We start from the raw sequence: 25,386 nt of genomic DNA, 5'->3' as shown, positions 1-25,386 counted from the left end.
AAACTAGAGATTTTAACATCCGCATGCTGTCATCTTTGCTGTATATAAAGAATGACAAATCTATGCTCGCTATTCGATTCATCTAAACCCGTGTAGCTCAACCGGATCATGGGTTCGATTCCAAGGGAACACACATACTGATAAAATGTATAGCTTGAATGCAATGAAAGTTGCTTTGGATAAAACTGTTTGCCAAATGCATAAATGTAAACATCAGTTTAAACAGGATATAATATGTGTATCATGAAGGTCTAGTTGTGGATATCCAGTTTTCTTGTGATTTTGACCTCAGAATTTTCAAAGGAAACCTTTAAAGTGACACAATGTAGTTTTTCAACCTTCATAATATATTTTCAAGACCCTTGTGATGGTACATCGGCTTAAAATAGGTTGAACGACATGTCCACCATAGCCTGACGGGGGGCTGTATCGTTTTTATTCATACTTTTTACAACGACCACCGGCTGAACCAGTTTAATCCGCTTACCCGCTTCCTATCCCTACCGTTTCTACATATATAAATATATTAATTTCTTCCAAGGGTTTTTGTCCTTCTAGGAGTTTTTCCCACCGGGTTTTCTCCTAGGGGTTTTTTTTCGTCCCAGGGAGAGTCAGCCAACTTTGGCTTAACTTAGCACTTTACTGTATACGTTACATTATTAATACGCTTGCTTGTATGGTTTAACCTTAGCCGCTATATTCTACTTCTTATATTATCTATTGATTTTCTGTGTTCTCCTTTACTCATGTAAAGCTGCTTTGCAACAATTAACAATTGTGAAAAGCGCTATATAAATAAAATTGAATTGAACTTTTAAACTTGGGGTTTCGGGTAGTAACCCGAGCACAAAACAAAAAAACTACAAAAATCTGCTTTACGGCATACGTCATTTTCTCCACTTCCTCAAATTCGGACGTGAGAGCGCAACTATTTATTTACCTGATGTTTTTGTCAAGGTTTTGTCGACCAGAAAGAGAAAAGGGTAGAGTTACAGAATAAAAAGAAGGACAAGGATCAATTATATTGGGCCAGCGTTCGCTCGAACTAAAGGAGGAGGAGGGGTTTCTGACCGATGCTGACTTGGCCCTCATGCTTTTGTACTAGTAATGTTATAATGCTTGCATATATAAGTCCTGTCTGGCGCCCGAACACTATTTTTTACGTGAATTTTACTTTAGGCTACTTGGAGAGTTTAAAGAGAGACTTCTATCACATGACATTGTGGCGCCGTGGTAGCTTCATGGACCTGCGACACAGGCAACCCGGGTTTGATTCCCCTTTAGGGCAATATTTTTTTAAATATAAGCGACCACCATTACAACTGGCTTGTAAACGTGAGTTACGCGTTTTTTTTATTTAATGAAAATAAAACCCATGAAATTATATTATATGACACATGACATGCTGGAAGGCACACTTTGTGACCTGAAGAGTTGTCTTCTTTTCCTTTGCGACAGCGCTGCGGCGCTTGTGGGCTCTAGGGGCGCTACACGTGAAAAATACATGTCTAGCACCCCCTAGTGGCCAAAAAGTTCCATGGTGTGCCTTTAAAGAACCTGGGGCCTCATTTATAAAACGAGCGTAGAAACCATCCTACATTTGATCTTACGATCATTTATCAAAAATGCATACATGTGATTCATAAACCGAACTTACACACAGAAAACGCGCATACCCCTTTATTTCGGATGTGAAATTTATAAAGCACAAATGATCTTGAACTTGTGCGCAGCTGAGCAGTTTCAGACCTCCACCATTAAACGATGCCTAATTAATGTCATAGACGTATATAAGAGCGCTTTTTAATGTTTAAACCCAATTTCGAGCAGCAAAGATGGTTTATATTGCCAAAAACCTGCAGCAATAGGACAAGCAAAAGTGCGTACGTCTGCTCAGACGCTGACGTGGCGCTAAGCACTTTTCCACGTCAAAGACAGTTATTATATATATTTGCTGTGGATTTTTGCATACGCACACTATACCATCAAATCTGTGCATACGCACGATTTATAAATGAGGCCCCAGGTATCTTTAAAATGGGAATATTTTGTTTCCCAGCTTAGGAACAAGCAATACGGCAATACATGCAACATTCAAGAATAATGTTGGAGCTATAACTTTCATGCTTTTTTATGATTATAAATGTTTTACAATTGCTTCTAATGCAAAACTATGCATGAATGTACCTATGTAAGGATTATTTGATAACAACGGCGGCAAGCTGTATGGTTTTTATTATCTTTGGCACTTCTCAAGATGTTTTTTCCCGTTTCCCAACATAAAAACTATTGAACTGTGGCTTTTTGGCTGGCAAACTCTTTGCAAAAACAATTATTGCTTTGTAAAATATACAACAAAGACCACTATGTCTCAATTACTATACAGTTAAACAGGAAGAATAAAAGAGAGAGAGAGAAAGAGACTGGTTGTTTGTAATCAAGCGAGTATTTAGCCCTAATAGTCGTGTGGGGCAATTGTGGCAGTGATTTTTGCATTTGGCCACGTGCTGTGGAGAAAGACAGAGACTTTGGATCTCTTTGCTGTTACCTTGGCTGTTTGCGGTGGTCCTTTTGGCATCTCGTTTCCCCACAAACAGATGGTAATATCTTCCTCCTGCCAACTATTTTGGGAGAGAGGCAGCCGCAATGCGTTCCTTGCACCAGGATTTTAGCATCAGATCTCTTGTGCACACACACAAGCCATGTCATCTTTGGCATCTCTGCACACCGTAGTACAGTAAGGGTACTGTAGTGCTCATTAAGCAGTTAATACAAGTTAAGTATGTAAAATATGCGATTTTAAATCAACTTGATGGCAATAGGGAGCTAAAGGGACAGCTATTTGCAAAATGGATAAAGTGGGGGTAACACAAGGTTGTTTTTTACCTTTTTTTAAATTAGCGAGATTGATGATGTAGGGAATGAAAGACATCCACACGAATCGAACATTCCAGACGTGCACTATCCACTGGGATGCATTTCAGACGCCTCATATCTGGCAAAGAAAATGTTGTTTGGATGTGATTTTACGACAGTGATGAGGTTATATTACAGATCTGAGATATCCACAAAATCATCACCGGCCGCATCAAGCTCTGTTCGAGTTCAAGCTCTGCCTGTTTGTCAACATATGCTGACCGTGCAGCGTTTATGCAAAAGTCAACGCGATTCAACTGTCATTCTGATACATGTGTGCTTTACAGATGTGCACTAGAATCCGTTTTGGTGGGCTGAATCAAAGAGCAACATCAGGATGTGAGGGAACTGAGGTTATTTAGATCATATCTTTGGGGTTTCCACGTTCTCCAATTATTATTTTTTAAATTAGCAGCGGCCAATTACCCTTGGTTCTGCGGAGGAACTGAACATCTTCCACAAGGAAAACCAAACAGCCTACTGGTAAATCAAACCATGCGTGTCCACAAATCTTTTCGGCACATGTGGATGTCATAAATAATGCTGTTGTTGGGTTGAGCGCAGAGAGGACTCACAAAAGAAGAATACGAGGAAAAATACTGAAACTTAATAAAGTTATACCTGCGGCCTTTTCACTTTTTTAAAAGAGGTAACCGCCACTTTAAGAAAGTACTTGGAACGTTAAAATCCGCAAGCCTCTATTCAGTGTACTAGGAAAACAATATGCTCTTTTCAAAACAAAGGGCAGAAAACTTTATTTTTCTAATAATTTTGTTTTATTGTCATTGCTTTTTTTAACCAAATCCTTCACAATAAGATAGCCAGAACAAAATATGAAAGAATATGTGATCCTGCCTGGGAAATCTAGGCTAAAGTCTCAAAATCTGACTTGATTTTACATTTATTATACGTTTTCAATAGGCGGATTTTGTGACAGGTGTGCAAAATAACACATATCTGAATTTTATTCAAACGGCTTAACATGCCGACCATGTGATCTTAACATGGCACCCACCAATAAGGAACAACTGTGGCCGTTTCTCAATCTGGACGCTGAGGATGCACAGGCTGCATATGCAATCTCACGAGGTTTCGTGATATAGTCACGTAATTTTTTTATTCTTTTTTCCGTGTTTTTTCGTGATCATATAACAAATTCCTGTTTTCGTGTGATTTTCACGTATTGGTTACTCAACTGCTTTTTCCTATTTTTAAACCATTGTTGCTTCGGTTTAGGGTTAGATTTTGTGCTTGCATTAGAATGTCACTTTATATATTGGTTTATATTATTTTTTCTGATTTATTTTTTTATATGTCACCTGGCTTTAGGGTTAGAGTTGGGTTTGGGTAGGTAGGCCTATGTCATTTTATGTAAATCTAACCCTAAACTGAAGCGACAATGGTAAGAAAATAGGACAAAACAGTTGAGTAACCAATAAGTGATAATCACACAAAAACAGGAATTCGTTATACGATCACAAAAAAACGCGGAAAAACTAAATTTCGTGAGACTGGCCTGGCAATCAAGTTAGCTGAGCATTACATTCGCAGGTCATAAGCATATTACAACAATTTACAATTAACTAAGAATAACCTACCCAGTCTCCTGAGGTTGCGTATAATAGACGAAGTGTAAAACTCGTGCAATACATACGCCAAATTCCACTTTGGCGTGCATATGATACGCAAGTCCTTCCCATTCACTTAAACGGGGCATCTTTTTTTGTCGTTTTATTTATTGGTTTCTCAATTTTTTTCTGTTTTTTAAACCATTTTCGCTTGGGTTTAGGGTTAGATTTGAGATTTGCTTAATGAGGTTATTTAATAGACGGTTTCATCGGACGCACGTGATACACGTCTGGATCCGAACCTTACTTCCGGTTTCGTTTTTTTAAGGTCTGACTAGTTGCTAAACTGATCTCTTGAACAAATGCCTCGTCGAAAATAACAAATGTTTTGGTTTCCTAGGTAATCTATGAGTTGTTTTTTTGCTTGTTATATAAATAAACTACATTTAAAGAACTTTGTTGTTATTTATTCTTAGCGGAGTTTACCGGAAGTTACGTGCAGCCGCTTGTTTATGTTGTTACTGCTGAAACGGTCTATATACAGGTTTCTCAATGTTTTTGTCCGTATTTAAGCCATGGTCGCTTGGAGTTGGGGTTAGAGTTGGGGTTTGGGTTAGGATGTCATTTTTATATAAAAAAAAGTTGTTCTAAACCTAAACCCAAGCAAAAATTGTAAAAAATAGCAAAAAAATTGAGAAACCAATAAATAAAACAACAAAAAAAGATGCACCGTTTAAGTGAATGGGAAGGACTTGCGTATCATATGCATCCACATTTATTGCACGAGTTTTACACTTCGTGCTATTTGTACGCATTTTCAGAAGACTGGGCTGGAATAACAGTTAACTTTATAATTGTTAAAGGGATAGTTCGGCCAAAAATGACACCAAACCCATGATTCACTCACCCCCAAGCCGTCCAAGCTGCACATGTCCATCATTTTTCAGACGAACACATTTTTAGTTATTTTAGAAAATGTCTTAGATGTTTCAGTTAATCAAATTTCACGAGTTCACACTTACAAATAAGTTGGTAAGATTAAATTAGTAAACGTATTTGGCGTGCTGTCCGGGGAGAGGGCTCTGAGCTCGGAAATGGGCCCGAACGCAGAGTATCCCCCCCCCCCAGTTTAGGAATTAACCTGGTGAGTGAGAGGTGATGGGGTGGTGGAGGGATTCTGAAGACTGCAGAGGATCTTTGCAGAGTCAAACTGTGACTTATATATGGCTTGCCTTTGTCCTGATTGGGTAGATATGATGATTACTGATTGAGGACATCTGGTGGTACTAGAGTATCTGTTGATTACTGATTATAGACAGCTGGAAGTACTTAAGTGGTTTATTTGACGTGCTCCTCCCGAACTATGTTAATAAAACATCATTTAAAGTTACAGGGTCCACCCTACTGAAAAATCCTGCTAAGACCAGCAGAAGCCGGTGAGCTGGTTTAAGCTGGTCTCCCAGCTTGGTTTTAGCTGGTATTGCTGGTGTAGCAAGCTGGTCTAGCTTTGTTTTGGTCAATTTTTAAGCTGGTCTAGCTGGTCAAACTGGAAGACCAGCTGACCCACCACATTGACCATCTTTGCCAGGCTGGGAGGATCCAGCTTAGACCAGCTACTGCCACCTTAAACCAGGTACCAGCTTATGCATCCTTCACAAAATAAATCCAAACGGATTACCCTCAGATAAACAAAGGCCTTCTGAGGGTAATCCGTGCCGTTTTGTTGTAGAAATATCCATATTTAAAACTTTATAAATAAAAATAACTAGCTTTCGGTAACGTCACCATCCTAGACTCCTCTGTATTCAGGAGAGAGTATCAGCGTAGTGGGCGCACAGAGCAACAGCAGAGAAACCTCCGTAAACTGCATATACTCTTATCTTGAATGCAGATGCAGCAGGTAGAGTTTATAAACGTTTATAAAGTTTTAAATATGAATATTTTTACAACAAAACAGCACGGATTACCCTCAGAAGGCCTTTGTTTATCATCGTGGAGTCGTTTGGATTTATTTTGTAAAGGATGGATGCACATTTTTTGGACTTGAAGGACGTGAACCCCGTAACTTTACATTTGATTGACTGAAGGATCTAAAACATTTTCTAAAATAACTGAAAATGTGTTCGTCTGAAAAATGATGGACATTTGCATCTCGAACAGCTTCAGGGTGAGTAAATCATGGGTTTCATATCATTTTTGGCCGAACTATCCCTTTAATATTCTAAAATATGATAACATATGTCGCTAACAGTGCGACCTCTGGAGGCTGCAGTCTTCGGATTGAGAAACGGCCTATGTAACCGATTATCAAAGAAGATATTCTGTATTGCTTGCCTTAAGTTAAACCGCTGAGTCAAGTGTACGAGGCCACGAGTTTATGCGCATGTGCAATACACAAAAAGAGATAAACCTGCTGTTGTTCATATGATATCCAAACCAAAAAGAGGAAGTGTCAGCATCAAAGTAGGGAAATGTAGTGAAATTCCTTTCACCTCCAATAGCTGCCATTATGAATTTTGCCTGGCACGTGTCTAAGACTCCTTTGTCCTTTCAGCTGAAAGGCATCATTGTTTTGAAAGAAGAAATGAGAAGCAGAGTGCAATGCTTGTGAAGAAGTTAGCGCGAGTGCAGAGCTGGTGTTTATCGAAACTCAACACGAACATCTTCTCATATCAACTTAACGTGCCTCGACCTGAATGCTATTCACAAAGTACAAGGACCTTAGTGAAAACAGAAGTATTTTTTTCTTTCATATTAACGCACTGTTGATCTACCTGATTTTCCTTCCTGTTCGATTGCATTTACAGCATAGAGCCTATAAATTCCACCGTGGGTGGATAGCAGATTTTGTGGTCAATCTGTACTAATTTTTGCCGGTGAGAAATACATTAATTTGGCTGTCATTATAATCTTGATTTTTAATTTTTCATACTTCAATGTCACCCTGTGTATCCTGGGAACGAATGTTTTTAGAGCAGACTGAAGTCACGTCAAGTTGTGTTGTGGTCATGAAAATTTTGATTAATTTATTTTATTCATTTATTGTGTCCATGGCACGAAATTCAGCTTTTCTTCGTGCCTTGAGCACAAATGTTTTTTTTCGTGTCAGTCGCACGAATTTGAATCCCATGAATCGTCCGTGGCATGACTTTCTTTTTCGTGTCATTTTATGTATTTTCTTCTCATTGTTTTTTTTCCCTATTTTCTTACCATTGTCGCTTGGGGTTAGGGTTAGAAAAACTTTCTGTTACATTTTTAGACATCCTATCCCAAACCCCGACTCTAACCCCAACTCCAGGCGAGAATAGTTTTAAAAGCGGAAGAAAAACATGTAGAAACCAGAGCATAAAATTACATCCTAACCGAAACCCCAAATCTAACCCCAAGCAACAATGATTTAAAAATAGGGAGAAAAAAATTAGAAAACAATACATAAAATGACACGAAAAATAAAGTCGTGCCACGGACACAAAAAACGATTTTTATAAATTTGGGCTAAATGACATGAAATAGACATTCTTGCTCAAGGCATGAAAGATGGAATGAATCACATTTTTTGTGACTATAACACGAATTTCCGTGAGATCATGTTTTAGAGTCCCTGTTTTAAAGTTAAAACAGTCCTGCCAGAAAAAAACGTTTTTTTTTTGTGATTGTTGTGGGCAAAAATCCTTGACCTTGCGGCACGTTTTCTTAAAAAATGCAATGTAATATGTGGGATATTTATGCAATTTTATGCGATGAAATTGCAGGAACTTGCAAAAATTGCAAGAACTTAAATTGCAAGAACTTGCAAAAATTGCAAGAACTTGCAAAAATTGCGAGAACTTGCAAAAATTGCGAGAATTTGCAAAAACTGTTTGTAGCTTTTGCAGCTTTTTAATGATGTTCACGTCACATAATCACGTCACTTCATAACGTTCCCATGGCAACAGGGGACATGGCTGCGCTTGTGTGAAGTAAATTAATCATTTTCAACTTTCTTTAAAGTTTTAAAGTTTAAACAGTCCTGCCAGAAAAAAAGTGTTTTTTGTGATTGTTGTGGGCAAAAATCCTTGACCTTGCGGCACGTTTTCTTAAAAAATGCAATGTAATAAGGTGGGATATTAATGCAATTTTATGCAATGAAATTGCAGGAACTTGCAAAAATTGCAAGAACTTTGCGAGAATTTGCAAAAACTGTTTGCAGCTTTTGCAGCTTTTTAATGATGTTCACGTCACATAATGGCTGTTTCTCAATTCCAAGAACGCAAAGAACGGACTTGCGTCCTCGTGGAGATCGGTCTTGCCAGGCGACCTGGGAAGAACGAACTCGGAAGTTTAGCCGCAATGACTTCTGGGGCGTAAAGCGATTGCAGCAAGGCTGCACTCGATGCATCCTCGATATCAAGAACACATCCGGGTATTTTCATGCGTCCTCTGTCCTTGTGTTCTTGAGAATTGGAATGAACTTCGACCGTTAATGATGACGTAGAGCGAGGACACGAGGACGCAAGATCGCTGAAGAACGCATATTGAGAAACAGCCAATCACTTCACTTCATTATGTTCCCATGGCAACAGGGGACATGGCTGTGCTTGTGTGAAGTAAATGCATCATTTTCAACTTTCTTTTAAGATATATGTGATTTTTGCTACGAAAATGTGGGAATTATGAAATCATGCAAGTACTGCATATTTTGCGCACTTATGTTGAGGCGTATTGAAAGAAAAAGCGTCCCCCTCACAAATATGCGGATTTTGGCTGATTATGTGTTGAATCATGCGATCGCATAATCATGTTTTTCTGGAGGGACTGTTTAAAACAGGTTTTGTGTTATACTATAGTATGAATATCTAAAAACTAGTGTGTGTTCATTTAAGCATTCAAAACTTGCGTTTTATCACTTCTGCCAATATGTGTCAATGATTTTTATGACATCATTCTGCACTTCATCTTCACATCACATTTCAAGCTGTGAGGAAAACTAAATGCTAATGGATATTTTATAAGAAGGAGTCACACAATATTACCTACTCTAATGTTGTATTTAAGTGAAAATTATAGGCACTTCAGTGAGTTAAACAAGACATTGTCCTTAAAAACCCTTGAGCAATATATTTTACTGTGGTTACCACCTGAGGCAAATGTGACTTCCATTTGTGAGCATCTTTTCAATGTGACGTAATAATAACCGTAATCTACCTTTTGTGGTTACTGTAATGTTCATCATGAAATATGTATGGTTTTAAAGCCCAACATCCAAACCTTTTGTTAAGCGCTTCCTTTGGGAGAGGGATATGTCAAGCCTTAATTAAAGGGGCCATACAAAACCCTCTGTAATTCACACTCTGCATTCACCTCAGTTTTTTCTTTGCCTCAGGGACTTAAAACGCACGCATCTCAGCCCACAAATCTCAAGATCGCAGAGAACCATGCTTGACAGAAAAACTGAAAAATTGGTACTTGAAATTGTGCCTTTTTTCCTTCTTCAGGCCATACCAGATTTTTGTACTTGCTAAGATATTTAAAGAGGTCACTAGCCGCTCGGTCCTCCCCATGACTTCAAATGAAATTGCTCTCTCATCTTGAGCTGAAGATAAAATGCAGAAATTGCATATTTTGTAAAACCATGCTGTAAAGCAAACTGACAGATCTGGCAAAAAAGTTGGACTTTGTACACAAGGTAGCGGATATTAGGCATCATGTTACTTGTCGAATTTAAATATTCACGCAGGACTGTGATTTCTCGTATTTCTGTGGTAAATTTGACTTGAATTGTGAATCTAGTTCTAACCAAACACGTCGATTTTTTATTTCCATCACATTATAACTACATTATTATTTTCGGGGCAAAACCACAGTGTATAACTTGCCAGTTGTTGGTTATGATGGGAAGATCATTCCACTTTGGGCTAATCCATGTTTCATGAATAAAAACATGAAGATTAGCATATTGGCTCTTTTAAACCGCACATTTTTATCAAAATGCCATCCTGCATTTTAAATGTGTTCTTACAGAGAAATCTTACACATGAATAGATGTGACCAAATGAAAAAATATATATTTTTTCACTTAATTTAGATTCAAACTTGAATTAACAATGCACCATATCATTTAGATGGAAGGCTGTTTGATGATGTTGTTTCAGTCTATCTATTTTACCCAGTAGTCAATATGTTCCAGTACTGCATAAATGCATGGACAGTTCAGTAAATGAAGGATAAATAGAACAACCTTCTGCTGAAAAAAAAACCCTTGGGTTGTTTTTCATGGCTAGCGCTGTACTTGGAGGACCATTACATAAGAAAACACATTGTTCCTGGAAATTGTGCATTTCACTTTAAACAACACAAGCGTCCAAAACACAGATATGAGTGATGTTGAGTGAGTTCACATAGTTTTCTATGCGTTACAAAATTGGCCAGACAGCAACCCAAAACTACTGTATGTTTAAGTTATAAACATACACTGTCAGGAATTTTTTTTAAAATGGTCACTGGGACAGTAACCTTTAAAAAGTTTAGTTTAGACTCACTTTTTGGTACCAATATGTACCTCTCTTTAGGTGCAAACGTGTACTGCCCCATTGACAGCTAGGGACCACTTTTTGATTTTTTGACAGTGTATGGAACCTAAAACCCTTTTCATAGGCATCACCATATACCCCACCATAAGGCAGTGCGTCCGGGATTTGACCCCACATAAGATAGGGGCCCCCTATAAGAAGTAAAAAATTCTACTAAGGGGGTCCCTCAAATATTTTGTTTAGTAAAGATAATGCTGAAATGTATAATAGTCTAGTTTCCAACCTTTAAACGCAACTATTTGAGAATAAAATAGCATATTACACAAATCATTCAGTTGTGTTTTAAAGCTCCCGTTCTTTCTGTGTTTTTGAAGCTTTGAGTGTGTTTACAGTGCGCAATATAACATGTGTTCATGTTTCACGTGTAAAAAATCGCCGTATTTTTCACACAATTTACTTATCTGTATAGTGCTGTTTTCACTGTCCTAAAAACGGGCTGATGTCTTCCTTGTTCTGAAGTCCCTCCTTCAGAAATACGTATTGAGTTCTGATTGTGTAGTTTGTTTAGTGTGTTGTGATTCGATAGCAGCCTAGCTTAGCAGAGCCGTTTGAGCCAAAGCTGGCAACTGACGTATTCCTGTGGGCGGAGTTTAGTCAAAAAACTGTTTTACTGACGTCACTAAAGCAGGAAATTGAGGGCTGTTCAAACGGGCCGTTCGCTGTAGGCTTTGAAAGAGGAATTCTATTAAAGAAAATATATCGCCTGGCAGTGAACTTTGAGCTTTATCATTTTACAGGTATTATTATTTATGCTATTATAGCAACATTACACACTAACCAGGGTTTAAACAAATGGGATCAGGAAGAACGTGACCTTTAAGCAACATGATCTCACGAAAAGTCGTGTTATAGTCACAAAAAATTGATTAAATTATTTGTGTCCATGGCATGAAATTCAGCTTTTTTCGTGCCTTGAGCACAAATGTCTTTTTCGTGTCACTCAGCACAAATTTCTATAAATAGTTTTTCGTGTCTAAAACTATTCTCACCTGGAGTTGGGGTTAGGATGTCTAAAAATGCAACAGAAAGTGATTCTAACCCTAGTCTCGCTGTGTTTTTCGCTGCTTTTTCTGGACAAAGCCCGCCTAAGAGTTGTTTGACCGAAATGTCAAACAACCAATCAGTTTGTTTCGTCTAGCATCACGTTTCGAACTCCCCACAATAACGAGCTGGCTGGCAACAAGTTAGTTATTGAAATAACCAGCCAACCCGAGTAGCATCTAAATAAATAACATTACTCACCATAGAACAACGTTGTGCACTTCATCAACAGCCACACCAATGAGACGCTTCCGGTAAACATCTGTTTGAAGCATATCTCTTCACTTTTTAACACCTAGAAGCAATTTAGGAGAACCAAACTTTTTGACTCCACTAACTGCCTCAAGCAAAACTCTTGGATGTTTTTTAGAGAGTCTATGCCGCGTACTTTGCATATTTTTGAGAATCCAATGTTTAGCTGATCATGTTAACTGGTCATTATTATCCACGTGATTCTCTTCCTCAATGGAACGTCAGAGCTTTGTTTTCTAGGGACCGAAACTAATCGCGACACTCGCGTCTCCTGGAAATCCGGTTTATTTCAACCAATCAAAAGACAACTTCGACATTCCGACAGGGTTTCCAGGAAAGTGTACGATAAACATCAGACGTTTAGCCAGCATTCTGTGGCCGTGACGTCTGAGGCTGAGACTATTCTAACCCCAGCCCCAAGCGACAATGGTAAGAAAATAGGAAAAAACTATGAGAAAGCAATACATAAAATGACACAAAAAAGAAAGTCGTGCCACGGACACGAAAAACTATTTATAGAAATCGTGCTAGTGACACAAAAAAGACATTTGTGCTCAATGCACGATAAAAGCTGAATTTCGTGCCATGAACACGAATGAATGAATAAAATTTTTTGTGACTATAACACAACTTGCCGTGAGATCAGTCTGGTTTTACAGTAGTAATGTTTTGCTATTATGAGTCTGCTGCTTTGTAATGATGTAAGACTTGATTTAATTTGATCGCTGGGCACAGGGGAATTGATGTCATCAATTCATTTTCAAATGAAAACATGCTTTGATGCACAGCTGAAGCTTGTGAAAGTTCTTGATGGATGCTGACGTCTTGCTGTCTGTATGCAGAGTTTCCATGTCGAATATCAAAGAACCAAAGCAGACTCCCTCCAGCCAGAAGGACACCAGGAACTGCTGTGGTCTAAGAACATCATCTTGAATTTATTTATCTATTTACTTTTTTGTAGTGGAAAATATCCACATATCAAAAAAAAAGAAATTCCGCCCAGGTGCTGGAAAGAAAATTGCAGAAAGAGAAACCACACGCCGGATATTTCTCAAACCTTTCAGATTTATTTACTTTACATATCAAGTCAAATATTTCTCAGCTGCTTGTTCGAGTTCCTCTGAACGATTCACCCCAGGCTGCTGTTGTTCAAAAGCATTGAGCCAATTGATACCGTGGATGCTTGTTTTGCTGTCGGACTGCATTGTGGTTTCAGTTTCAGCGAATTCTTTGCATCCTCTCCATCTTTGATTCTATTCCCAGAAATGAAACTGAAGTAGACATGGCTCACTTTGAGACAAAGCATGACAGGGAAGGGTTAACATATCTAATTCATCTTCAGCTTCTTCTCTAAACCAGAGACAGATAGATGCTGTGGCGCTGGAGCATTCCAATCCTATGGGGGAACCATGGGGAGACTCCCGCTTTCCCCACCTTCTTCTGATCATTTCATTTCTCTTCGAAAACTAGCACAGAGTCACTTCTACATGGGAGATTTATCTCCATTTCAGTCTTTGGTGGTGAGTGTATGGATTACAGATGATTAATACCTCCTCTGCCTCATCACCTGGGGAGTATCTATAGGGGCTTAAGTGTGTAATGCACAGCAGACATCCAAGTGTCTCCTACCCGCCCCCAATTCCCATGCATTACGGATCACGGAGTAATCCAAAAGCTCGCTGTCCTGGTTTACAACCTGAGCTGTGACATAACATGACTGAAAGCTGGTCGAGTCCCACCGCCATCCCACTGGGAATAAGGCATTAAAAATAACACAGGAAACTAATCCACGGTGCTTTTTCTTCGACCTTTGTGGCATAGCCTTTAAATACTCCAGCTGCTGGATGTTTATGGCATGGATAGGAGCCTGGGTTTCCATCTTCATAAGATGCACCACAGAAATTAGAGCTGTGATTACTGGAACAGTAAATCAGATGCAGTCAATTTCACTTTGACAATGTTATATACACATTCCAATAAATTTTATTAGTTGCTACCTGTACAAATGTCACACGCTAAATTAGTATGCATTATAGTGCGCCAGCGTGCCATCAAGGAAACGTGAGATGGCTGACTGTTCCACTTTAACTTTCCAAACATTTTTTAAGAATAACATACTGTAACAGTATTTGACATCCTGAAATTGGGAAACCAGACTAGCGCGCTCTCGACTACAGATGGCACTATTGCGTCAAGTTGAAGCTCATCTTCAGTGTCCCGCGCATCAAAGTGATTGACGTGCTCCTTTACAGACCACTTACAAGCCTTTAATGACCTTTACAAGTGAGGGCGTTCGCTTCTTCCCTTCCTAGTTGCCTTGGAGACACATGTAAATGATATTCTCTCTCAAATGAACCATCCTGGATGGCTTCTCAAAAAGCTACACTTCAATGCAGCTGTTCCTGTAAAAATAACCGCTCTGTCAGTCTCCCTCCGCGGTTCGCGAGCTTTCATCGGTTCTGCTAGTTTGGAATGCGAAATCAAACGCAGACACATCCACCGACCAAAGTATTAAAACTGATGAGTAAATTACTTTCTCCGCTTCCAGTTCGGGCTTTCAAGCCCTTAACAAGTCGAGTAAAAAAGGGATGCAATAAAGTCAACTTTTCCACCGGACTGCATGTGAAATTATGAGACAATTGCCACGACTTAATAAACAAAAGAAATGGAAGTAACAGCCGACCCTGCACGGGTGAGTGAGAAAAGCACTCATTTAGTGTCCCGAAGTGATGTGACCGTTACAAATGAGTGTAGTAGGAAACCAGACCTTCACACCATCTCTCAATCTTTCCTTCTTCCGCTTGAGAAAAAAACATTTCGATTTATGCACTGCTTTTGTTGAATTATGAAAGTGGCTTTGTTTTAATTACTAAAGGAGTTTTCCTGATGGTCTATCTGTAATTGAGGAGCATGACTCGGAGTGAGGGACTGCCTGCTGCTCGGCCTTCTTATAATGGGAAATTCTGCTCGCCATAAACGGTTCAGCAGAACCGCCTGTGGGATCGCGCGAAACTCGGTATAACTTCTCCGTTTTCTGAGGGCGCATTATATGATCATATTAATAGTGATAATTATCATCTTTATTGATATTATCATACAAGTGTAATCTGTGGCGCATGAGTTGGTCTATGAATAGTGGGTTGAGGTGATATGGTCCAAACCGCTCTTCTCATTAGTTACAGTATGGTTTGGGAGAATTGTTGACCTTAAAGCATGAAAAGCAGGGCGATTATAAACGACTAGCCAAACATTACCCCAAAAAAGAAATGATCAGCAGATTCAGCACACATGCATGCAGTGTTGGGTAAGTACTCAAAGTACCCTCACTGTCTTAAAATTTTTAGTTTAATCAACTCGGATTTACAAGTCATTTCAACTTACTATTATTTATCTTGACTAGAGATGAGTTGTTATGACTACAGGTAAGTTGTTATAACTTATCAAATTAAGTTGACTTTTCTCAACTATATTTATTATTAAGTTGTGACAACTCATCTCTGTTGACATGACTTCTAAATCTGAGTTGATTTAACAAAAAATTTAAGGCAGCAAAGTATTTTTACAGTGCTGGTAAAAAACAGCATAATTCCCATTTGCTGGTGCTGGTATGCTGATGACCACCAATTAAACCAACACCAAACCAGCATGGGAATGATGCTGGTCTATGCTGGTGGTCACCAGCACCAAAACATAACATATGCTGGTCTTGCTGGCATGCTGTTTTTAGCAGGGTAATTGATTACTAGTTACTAATTACATCTTCAATCATGTAATAAGATTACTGTACAAATTACTCTCTCCAAAAAGTATTTAATTACTTATTACTAAGTACTTATCACATTTAGTAAATGATACAAAGATAGACTTGAAACGGCTCAAATAAATCATAAAATTACATAAATGATTCTGGTCACACTTTTTAATGAGCACCTATTGTTGGATTCACATTTTTACATTTCCTTTGGTGTGTAAGTGTGTATAAGTACATGTTAACGATATGCAAAAGGTACAACCCCCAAAGTAAACGAGGACGCGAGTTATTGTCTCCAACGTAAATCTCTTTTCTTGGACTAAAACAATTGTACACTGCAAAAAATTATTTTCAAGGGAAAATGTTCTTAGTATTTTTGTCTTGTTTTCAGTAAAAATATCTAAAAATTCTTAAATTAACATGCTTTTTCTTGATGAGCAAAACGACCCAAGAAAATAAGTCTAGTTTTTAGACCAAAAATATCAAATTTAAGTGATTTTGTGCATAAAAAGGGCAATAAATCCACCAATGGGGTAAGTAAATTTTTCTTGAATTTAGTGTTTAAGAAAAATTTTCAAGATTTTTTTGCTTACCCCATTGGCAGATTTTTTTGCTTGTTTTATGCACAAAATCGCTTAAATTTGATCATTTTGGTCTAAAAACTAGACTTATTTTCATGGGTCGTTTTGCTCATCAAGAGAAAGCATCTTAATTTAAGAAATTTTAGATATTTTTACTGAAAACAAGACAAAAATATCAAAAAAAAAATTTTTCTTCAAAATAATTTTTTGCAGTGTAGGCAACAGTTTACTTCCTGGGACTGGTAAAGAAGACCAACATTATCATAATTCCTCCTGCCTAGACTTACAGCCTATAAGTTAACTCCTGTTATCATTGCATTGTAACCGAATCTTTCAAACATGGTAAGGAGCATCACATTTCCGGCTGACGTCAGAAGTATTCAGACCAATCACACAACGCTTTTTAAATCTGTGCGTTTCAGGACGAGAGTAAAATCTGGAGCTACAAAAATGTACAGTATGTGGAAAATAATGTGTTTTTAACTATAAACCACGCAAACACATGGTATTATACCAAATACACAAAATAACGTTTTTTTTAGCAATAGGTGCTAATAGTGAGAGTTCGAAACTACACTAGAGTGTCACCATCATTCTTCTTAACTCACCAAAGTATTTAAAGTGAGAAGGATACATAAAAACATGCATTTTAACGTTAGACTTTAAATTTTGATGTTAAATCCACTATTGCATTTTATATATATATATATATATATATATATATATATATATATATATATATATATACATACACACAGTATTAAGTTCAACTACATCAAAAAGAACTGTAATTAAATTACAGTAACTAATTACTTAGTAACTAGTTTCACCCAACACTGCATGCATTCCCCAAATAAATGAAGACACATCAAGATATTCATCAATAAAAAAATGCAGTCCTTTATTTTGCAAAGAAAGATACAGGAATGATGTCATTTTGTTGCATGTACATTTAGCATAGTTGGTTAAAGTCGCATCTGCATTATTTGTTAAATATCACTCCGAGTTTACGTGCTAGTCTTATGAACTACAACACAGAATTAGAAATGTTACGAAACATATTTTTCGATATAACTTAACAATAAGGTTCTATTTGTTAACATTACTAATTGTTACATCATTTACTTATACATTTCTTAAATCAAAAGTTAACATTTGCAAAATGAACTAACATGAACAATTGTATTGGCATTAACCAGCATGAACAAAAATTGATAAACGCTGAATGCACTCGTTAGTTCATGTTGTCTAATGCATTTATTAATGTTAACAAATAAACCTATAACTTAAATTGTTACAGAATTTCCTTGCACTCTCACATCCATTCAAAATCAACCCGAATGTTAAGCTCTTAATAAATTAATAACGGAGTGGTGAAGGTTGAATAGCTGGGGGTGTATAAAGCCCATACATGGACCTCAAACAATACAAAGATGGATGAACTGGTATAGAGAGTGTAGGTCGGGGTGGTTGGGTGGTCTGGTCTGTGGGTGGTGGCGGTGGTGTACTGTAGTCAGCAGGGAGCACTGCCATGATGTTGTGGTGACAGAGGATGGGGGAGTGGGGGACAGAGCTGTGGTTTAGGACATGGTGATCTGCATGGACTCCAGCATTTCCTCCACTGCCTTTACTGAGCATTTGTTCTCTTTCTTCCCACGGCCAGCCATCTAGAAGAAAAAGAGAGAGGGGTTGACGAAAGGACATTGTTCCATTTACAGTGTTTTTGTACGTATTACGTTTAAACACAAACACTGCGGTGCGTCAGCTTCAATAACATGCTAATGCTAAAAGACTAGTATTTGAGCCCGCGTCCAATATCTCCTTTGCATGAGCTGCATTCAGCCCATTTCTGAGTGGGCGAAGGATAATGACGGCTATGAGTGGAGCGATAAACCTTAAGGGTTTAATGCCAGCTTTTTGACCTTTGGCCTATCCCGTACTAGTGGGGTATAATTGGGATGTAGTCACAGGTCTCCCTTCCTCTTCCTCTCCCTCATCCAGTGAGTGGATTGAAGGGTTGCTGCCACCTAATGAGTCACACGCTCGCTCACGAAGACCCATTAGCCCGACGTCCCCGTGGCCAAGCGTACTTAGTCACGCTTTCGCCACATCCGGTGTGACTCATCTGCTATGATTCTCTCTGCCCCTCAAACTCAACAAATTGACCGTATCAGCCAAAGCACACTTAGCTCTATCCTCCCCTCCAGTCATTGACATGATGGACCAATCCACTATCTGATAAATGTTGCACTCTGTATTTCTCCTCCTCAGAAGTCTGGGACATATTCTGGGGTTATGCATTATTAAAAAAAAAGAAAAGTAAAAAAAAATATTTACAAACATTAAGTGGATTAATTATTATTTTAGTACATTTAAAAACTGTCATTGCAAAATGCTTATGTAGCATGACATTTTTACATTTATAAAACTGAAAAGAATGAAATTCTGTCATCATTTTCTCATCCTCATGTTGTCCTAAACCTGTCTGAATTTCTTTTTTCTGACGAACACAAAAGAAGATATTTTAATTAATGATGGTAAGCACACAGCTGATTGTAACCATTCTGAGCATTAAAGGGTGTCCCTCAAGGATCAGTTTTGGGACCCATTTTATTTTCGTTATACATAAATATTATATGTGATAATATTCCAAACATTAAATATCATACATCATATATTTATTGCTTTGCTTCATCAGCTTTGCAAGCACTTCAATGTTTACAGTCAGCATTTAATAATGTTCAGTATCGCCTTTGTGAACTTAAGCTGGTTTTAAATATAGATAAGACCAAAATATGATGTTTTCAACCTCTGAACCAAAAAAATTTTCCTGAAATTTTATCATTGCAAGGAACTAAAATATTTGGGCATTGTATTGGATAGTCAGTTAAGTTTTAAAGTACATATTGACAAATTAATTTCCAAACTTAAGTTAAAACTTGGCTTTTATTACAGAAACAAAACCTTATTTTAATTTAATGCTAGAAAATATTCTTGGCCAGGTCACTCTTGTAAAAGAGATTTTAATCTCAATGAGTTTTAACCTGGTTAAATAAAAGAACTGAACTGATTGACTTCCATAGTAGGAAAAACAACAAATATGATGGAATTTAATGGGTAGCGTCAACTATGTGCTTACCATCATTTATCAAAATATATTCTTCATCATTTATCACAATACTTCCATAATATTTGTTTTCCTACTATGGAAGTCAATGAGAAATGAGGATGAGAAAATGATGACAGAATTTTCATTTTCGGGTGAACAATCCCTTTAAGGGCCATATTTATCTGTGGGCAAGTTATGTAGTCATATAATCAGTTATGTCACCACTCGATCCTTGAATCAGTAGAAACGCTGTATTAGCAGTTTGCAGATTCCCTGGCCGAGCAGTGATTCATACACAAAAACGTCTCTATTTCAGTGAAAAAGGGGTGCCAGCGAACTCGCTGGGTAAACAGAAAGAAGCACATGAAGCATGGCCGAGAAAGCATGGCAGTGGCGTTTCTGGACTTGAATGCGCATATCTGTGTCCTCGCAAATCATTCACGAGTCCCGCTGGACGTGTACGCACACAGAGACGAATGTTATTTTCTTACCAGGAAACCTCGCTAGATTAATAGAGATGATATGTGGCCTGTGTGCCAAGCTCCTGTTCCCAGCATTCTCGCAAAATCCCCACATTATTGTGCAAGTGAGCTGTGTGGTTTCTTCTAAAAATGATGGATTCCATCACAGTTGATTTTTAGACGAGTACTAAAGTTAAGAACGTCAATAAATGGTGCGCAGGACAAACATTCGCCGCTCCATACATAACAAACCGAGCAGACTGCGTGCATTTCTGAGCATTACGCATCAGAAGCCCTGTGTTGCATCCTGATCCATCAATGAGGTGAGTCATCCTTCGATATGACTATATTATAAAACGTAGAATGACGCAGACCTCGGCAGTGGCTTACGCTGAGTAATATCAGTTGTGAATTATTAGTTCAACATTGAGACAAGAGGATGAACTTAATGCGTTTACGCTCAAAGTCAAAAGATGACGAGTGCTATGAGGAACAGAGGGGAATAGAGAATACGGCATCAAATTCGATATTAGCAATTCGGTCCTTGTCGGAGAACTTCATCATGGCCAGCATGTGACCTCATGGAGCTTTTTGTTCTAGACTCCACCTAAAAAAAAGAAGGTATGCTAACAAGTGCTCCTACCTGGTCATTGACCTCTCAAAGACCTCATCAATCAAAGGTGAACTGCTAGAGAGTGACTCAACTTCTCTTTGAAAGACTTTAGAAGTTCTTCAAAGCGACAAGTATAACAGGCTGACCTCCCAACCTGCCGCACAACAAAATATAACCAAGGTGCTTTCAGGTACAGTACATTATGAACAAAACAAGGGATAAATGGCTTGCTCTGGACAGCCTTAGGTTAATTCAAAGCCGTTTCATCATGTGGCATTTCAGGTAAAGCTTTTTAAGTGTTCTTTTTAAAACCAACATCAAAGACTTGGACTAAGACAACGTCAAAAATATTGATGTATCATGCGTAATACATCTTAGGTGTAGACAGCAGATATTCTTCTTTATTTTGGCCATTAACAAAGTGGCAATCAATGAGTGCGTTTACATGCACAGTCTTATGGTGCATTCACACGGTATTCATCCACGGTAGAGGCGGCAAAAACGCGCTATTTGTTTTAAACATTGGAGTTTACTCGCTTCATTTGCGCGTGAAAGCCGCGCATGAAATTCTAGTCATTCAAGACATTCACGCAGAAATCCGCGTCATGGGAGGGGCTTCTGCGACTCCGCTCGCTTCCTGTAATCACGTCACTACTACAGCAAGGTCCCGATTTGTTAACGCGCCGCGGAAATCCGCCAAAGTTCAGATTTTTCAACTTGCGTGTTTCGCGCCGCAGGATGCCTAATCGCGTCTTTGTAGTGACTTAAAATGTAAATCACTCGCGCTTGCCGCTTCTACCGTGTCTGGTGTGAACCCTGCATTGCGCCGATTATGCTTAATAAACTAATAACACCAGGGGTCATGTAAACACGTAAAAAGGTTTTCCTTTTTCGGGGGAAGCCCATAAACCGCGTAAGCAAAAACCGATCGGCACAGGTAGTTTTTTGCTCATTACCTCGATTTCGCGTGGCATGTAAACACCTTAACCGGCTTTCTCGTGTTTTTTTCCCTGTGCGCATGTCTCCAAGTGTGAAAGATCACACGCTGAAGTAAGCGCAAAGTAGCGCATAAAAGTCTCTGCTCGACTAAAGCAGTTGGCAGAGAAACTGCGAAAATAGAAGCTCATGTTAAATTTATCGGTTCTGCAGACATGAGAAAAGATACAACATTATAGCTTAAGACAGATATGCCGTCTGCTTGAACGACTATTATGTACTATAGGCGTTGATATTAGAGGTCTTCTCGGGTCCAAAGAAATGTACCCGACCCGAAATGACCCGAATCACTTCATACCCGAACCCGACGTGCATAAATAAAAAAAAATTAAAGAAAGACCCGACCCGAGACAAACCCGAGAAAATTAGACCCGACGAGTCCGACCCGAACTAGTGAAATTTTTTAAACGGCACTGACGTGTGTGCATTCTGCAGACCCACGCGCAGCAGTCAGACAGAAAGAAACTCCGGTGGCCTTGCAACCAATTTGGCGAGCTGCTCCATTCGTTTTACTTTGTTATCTGACGACAACACCAACGTAACCGCTAAAATGTACATTTATAATTGACTGACATGTTTGTCTCAACGAAAATGAACCTTCCAACAACCACACAATGTCGCAAGCGCTCTTGGCAAACAGATGAGAGGTTTGAAAAGGACATTGACGCACACAGGCGAGAGAGTTCGGGTCTTCTCGGGTCCGTTCAGAAAAACCACATTCATTTTTAAATTACCCGAGACCCGATGCCGCTATTATTGTACCCGACCCGTGTCTGAGGCACATGTGAAACTTTTAGACCCGAACCCGATCAGGTCTCGGGTCGGACCTCGGGTTTTCGGATCTAAGTGGACCCGTGAAGACCTCTAGTTGATATCACTGCATGCGAGAAACCTGACACTTCTCCCAAGTCCCATGTAAATGCAGTTGTCTGCATAGCTGGTTTATTGATTTGCATGTAAACAGTTTTCTATAATAAGCAGATTTTTCATAGTTATCCGCTTATTCTGTGCATTTAAATGCACCCAATAATTCATGCTTATTATAAACAGATACATAAGGGGGATGAATTTGGACTAATCACGTATCACCATGATAGGAGCTGACCAATGCAATGCAACAAAAATAGATACTAAGCACTGTCTACCGGGGTCTTTGACATCAAGGCACAGCATTATATTTACTTTAACCCGTAACATTCTTGTGACTTAAGTCTGCAAAGGCATAAAGTTCAGGTTATAGATGAATCCTGAAGGATAAACCATCTGATAAAATAGATTAGGAATAAAATGAATGTTAATATCTATTACTTGATGGTCTGGAAAAGCCTACAGAGAACTGGCCAAGTTTAAATAATAGGATTAGAGACCAGAAATGTAATTCAAATTTAAAGTTGGCTTACATGACATGGCTCTATTGTTTCTGTTTTACTGTTTTTTGTAAGACGCTTTGGATATAGCTCCTGTATGGCTTAGTGGTAGTGCATTGCATCAGCAGCGCAAAAGGTCATGGGTTCGAACCACTGATCTATATAAATGACTGGATTGCGCATAGAATGCTTAACGTAACAGCGTGAGGGCGGCCATCTTGGTAAGCCCAACCGGCAAAGTGGCGTCATTGACTTACATTCAAAATCATGATCTAAATTTACCCCCTTTACAGCGTATCAGTCACACAAGATAAATTTTTAGGATATGTTCAAGTAAATTAATTGTTAATTCTGGTGTTATTTGCAATGTTTATGTTTTAATCGGGCAGGATAAGGGATTTATAAAAAAACGTTAAAGTGAGTGTGTCTGCTGCATTCTGTTAATGACACGGGTATAAATAAAGTTTTTTGACATAAAGCTACATGGTCAGCATTATTAATTCTCTGAATAAGTTAAGGGAACTTGTAAAGATAACAGAATTACAAAACCAGAAAATTATTGAATGCACATACGGTACAAAGCATGATTATTTATTTCGATTTTAGGATGAGCACGTTTGTCATTAATACTAAGGGTGCGTCTCATTTCTCTGTCTTACCCCTTCACCTCGGTTTTGCGCGTTCATGTGAGGCGAAGTGGTGTCTCAATTCTCAGTTTGATCAAGGGCTAGGGCCAAGGCGTAGGGATACATAGCCCTTGAAACGAAGTGTGATACTGACCACACTTGAAAGAGGGGGGTCAACGTTAAAGGAATAGTCTACTCATTTTCAATATTAAAATATGTTATTATTTTAACTAAGAATTGTTGATACATCCCTCTATCATCTGTTTGCGTGCACGTAAGCGCTGGAGCGCGCTGCGACGCTTCGATAGCATTTAGCTTAGCCCCATTCATTCAATGGTACCATTTAGAGATAAAGTTAGAAGTGACCAAACACATCAACGTTTTTCCTATTTAAGACGAGTAGTTATACGAGCAAGTTTGGTGGTACAAAATAAAACGTAGCGCTTTTCTAAGCGGATTTAAAAGAGGAACTATATTGTATGGCGCAATAGCACTTATGGGAGTACCCCGACTCGGCGCAGTAACACCCTCCCTCTACCATTATGAGAGGGAGGAGGGGAGCGGACTTTTCAGGCGAGTCGAAGTACTCCCAAAAGTGCCACCACGCCACAAAATACAGTTCCTCCCCTAAATCCGCTCAGAAAAGCGCTACGTTTCACCTTGTACCACCAAACTTGCTCGTACAACCACTCGTCCCAAACAGGAAAAACGTTGATGTGTTTGGTCACCTCCAACTCCATCCCCAAATGGCACCATCGAATGAATGGGGCCAAGCCAAATGCCATCGAAGCGTCGCAGCGCGCTCCAGCGCCCACGCGCACGCACACAGAAGACAGAGGGATGCATCAACAACTCACAGTCAAGGCAACAACATATTTTAATATTGAAAATGAGTAGACTATTCCTTTAACGTAGGAATATCTCAGGAGAGCCGGCATCAAGACGTTTTATTGATGAACGTCAAAATGTCAAGGAGTAGCAAAAATGAAAGTAACATTATTTTCTGCAGTTTAATTGAGATTACATTATGACTAACATGTTTTATGATACTTTTAATAAAATGTTCAAGCGGTTTTAATTGTAATGTTTTTGTTTTGAATCGCTAGTTAAGGCGCTAGCTAGCAGCTAAGTTATGCGCTATTTGTTGAGCTCCGCTCAGGCAATCGATACCACAACCTGAGACAACGGCATCTTCTTTGTTTGTCAACGCTTGTCTGTTTACATAGCAGCCGGTTAGCGGCAAGGGAAGGTGACGCAAACGGTAATCGAGTGGTGTCTCATTTTTTAGACGAACGATCTGTCTTACCCCTTTCCCCTTTACTCGGTTTCGAGGGGCAAGGGGAAGACAAAGGGGAAGGGGTAAGACAGAGAAATGAGATTGGCCCTAAATATGCTGCGGTCTGATACTGTAATGAAAATGAATGCATAGTAACTTACTGTTTAAAAAGCAAAATGTACAACTTTCAGTAAATAACTATATACATGCTTAGGATGTTTGCGTTGTAATAATGTGCTAGGAGACTTCAGATATAAAAA

General features: G+C 38.8%; 1 protein-coding gene and 1 long non-coding RNA gene across 2 annotated transcripts in view; one reads left to right on the top strand and one right to left on the bottom strand.

The window, feature by feature from the left end:
* The window catches only part of LOC141367284 (uncharacterized), a 60,870-nt gene that overhangs the window by 19,401 nt on the left and 16,083 nt on the right, over positions 1-25,386 (top strand). The window lies entirely within an intron of this gene.
* Positions 17,555-25,386, bottom strand: part of emc2 (ER membrane protein complex subunit 2) — a 43,445-nt gene continuing 35,613 nt past the window's right edge. The window contains exon 11 of the mRNA XM_055210837.2: positions 17,555-18,345. Coding sequence (XP_055066812.1) covers positions 18,259-18,345 — 87 coding nt within the window. The 3' untranslated portion in view covers positions 17,555-18,258. The remainder of the gene's footprint in view (positions 18,346-25,386) is intronic.

The sequence above is a fragment of the Misgurnus anguillicaudatus genome, chromosome 10 (genome assembly GCF_027580225.2).
Source record: "Misgurnus anguillicaudatus chromosome 10, ASM2758022v2, whole genome shotgun sequence".
NCBI lineage: Eukaryota > Metazoa > Chordata > Actinopteri > Cypriniformes > Cobitidae > Misgurnus > Misgurnus anguillicaudatus.
Note: the sequence above shows the minus strand (reverse complement) of the source record. Positions and strands in the feature narration are given on the sequence as shown.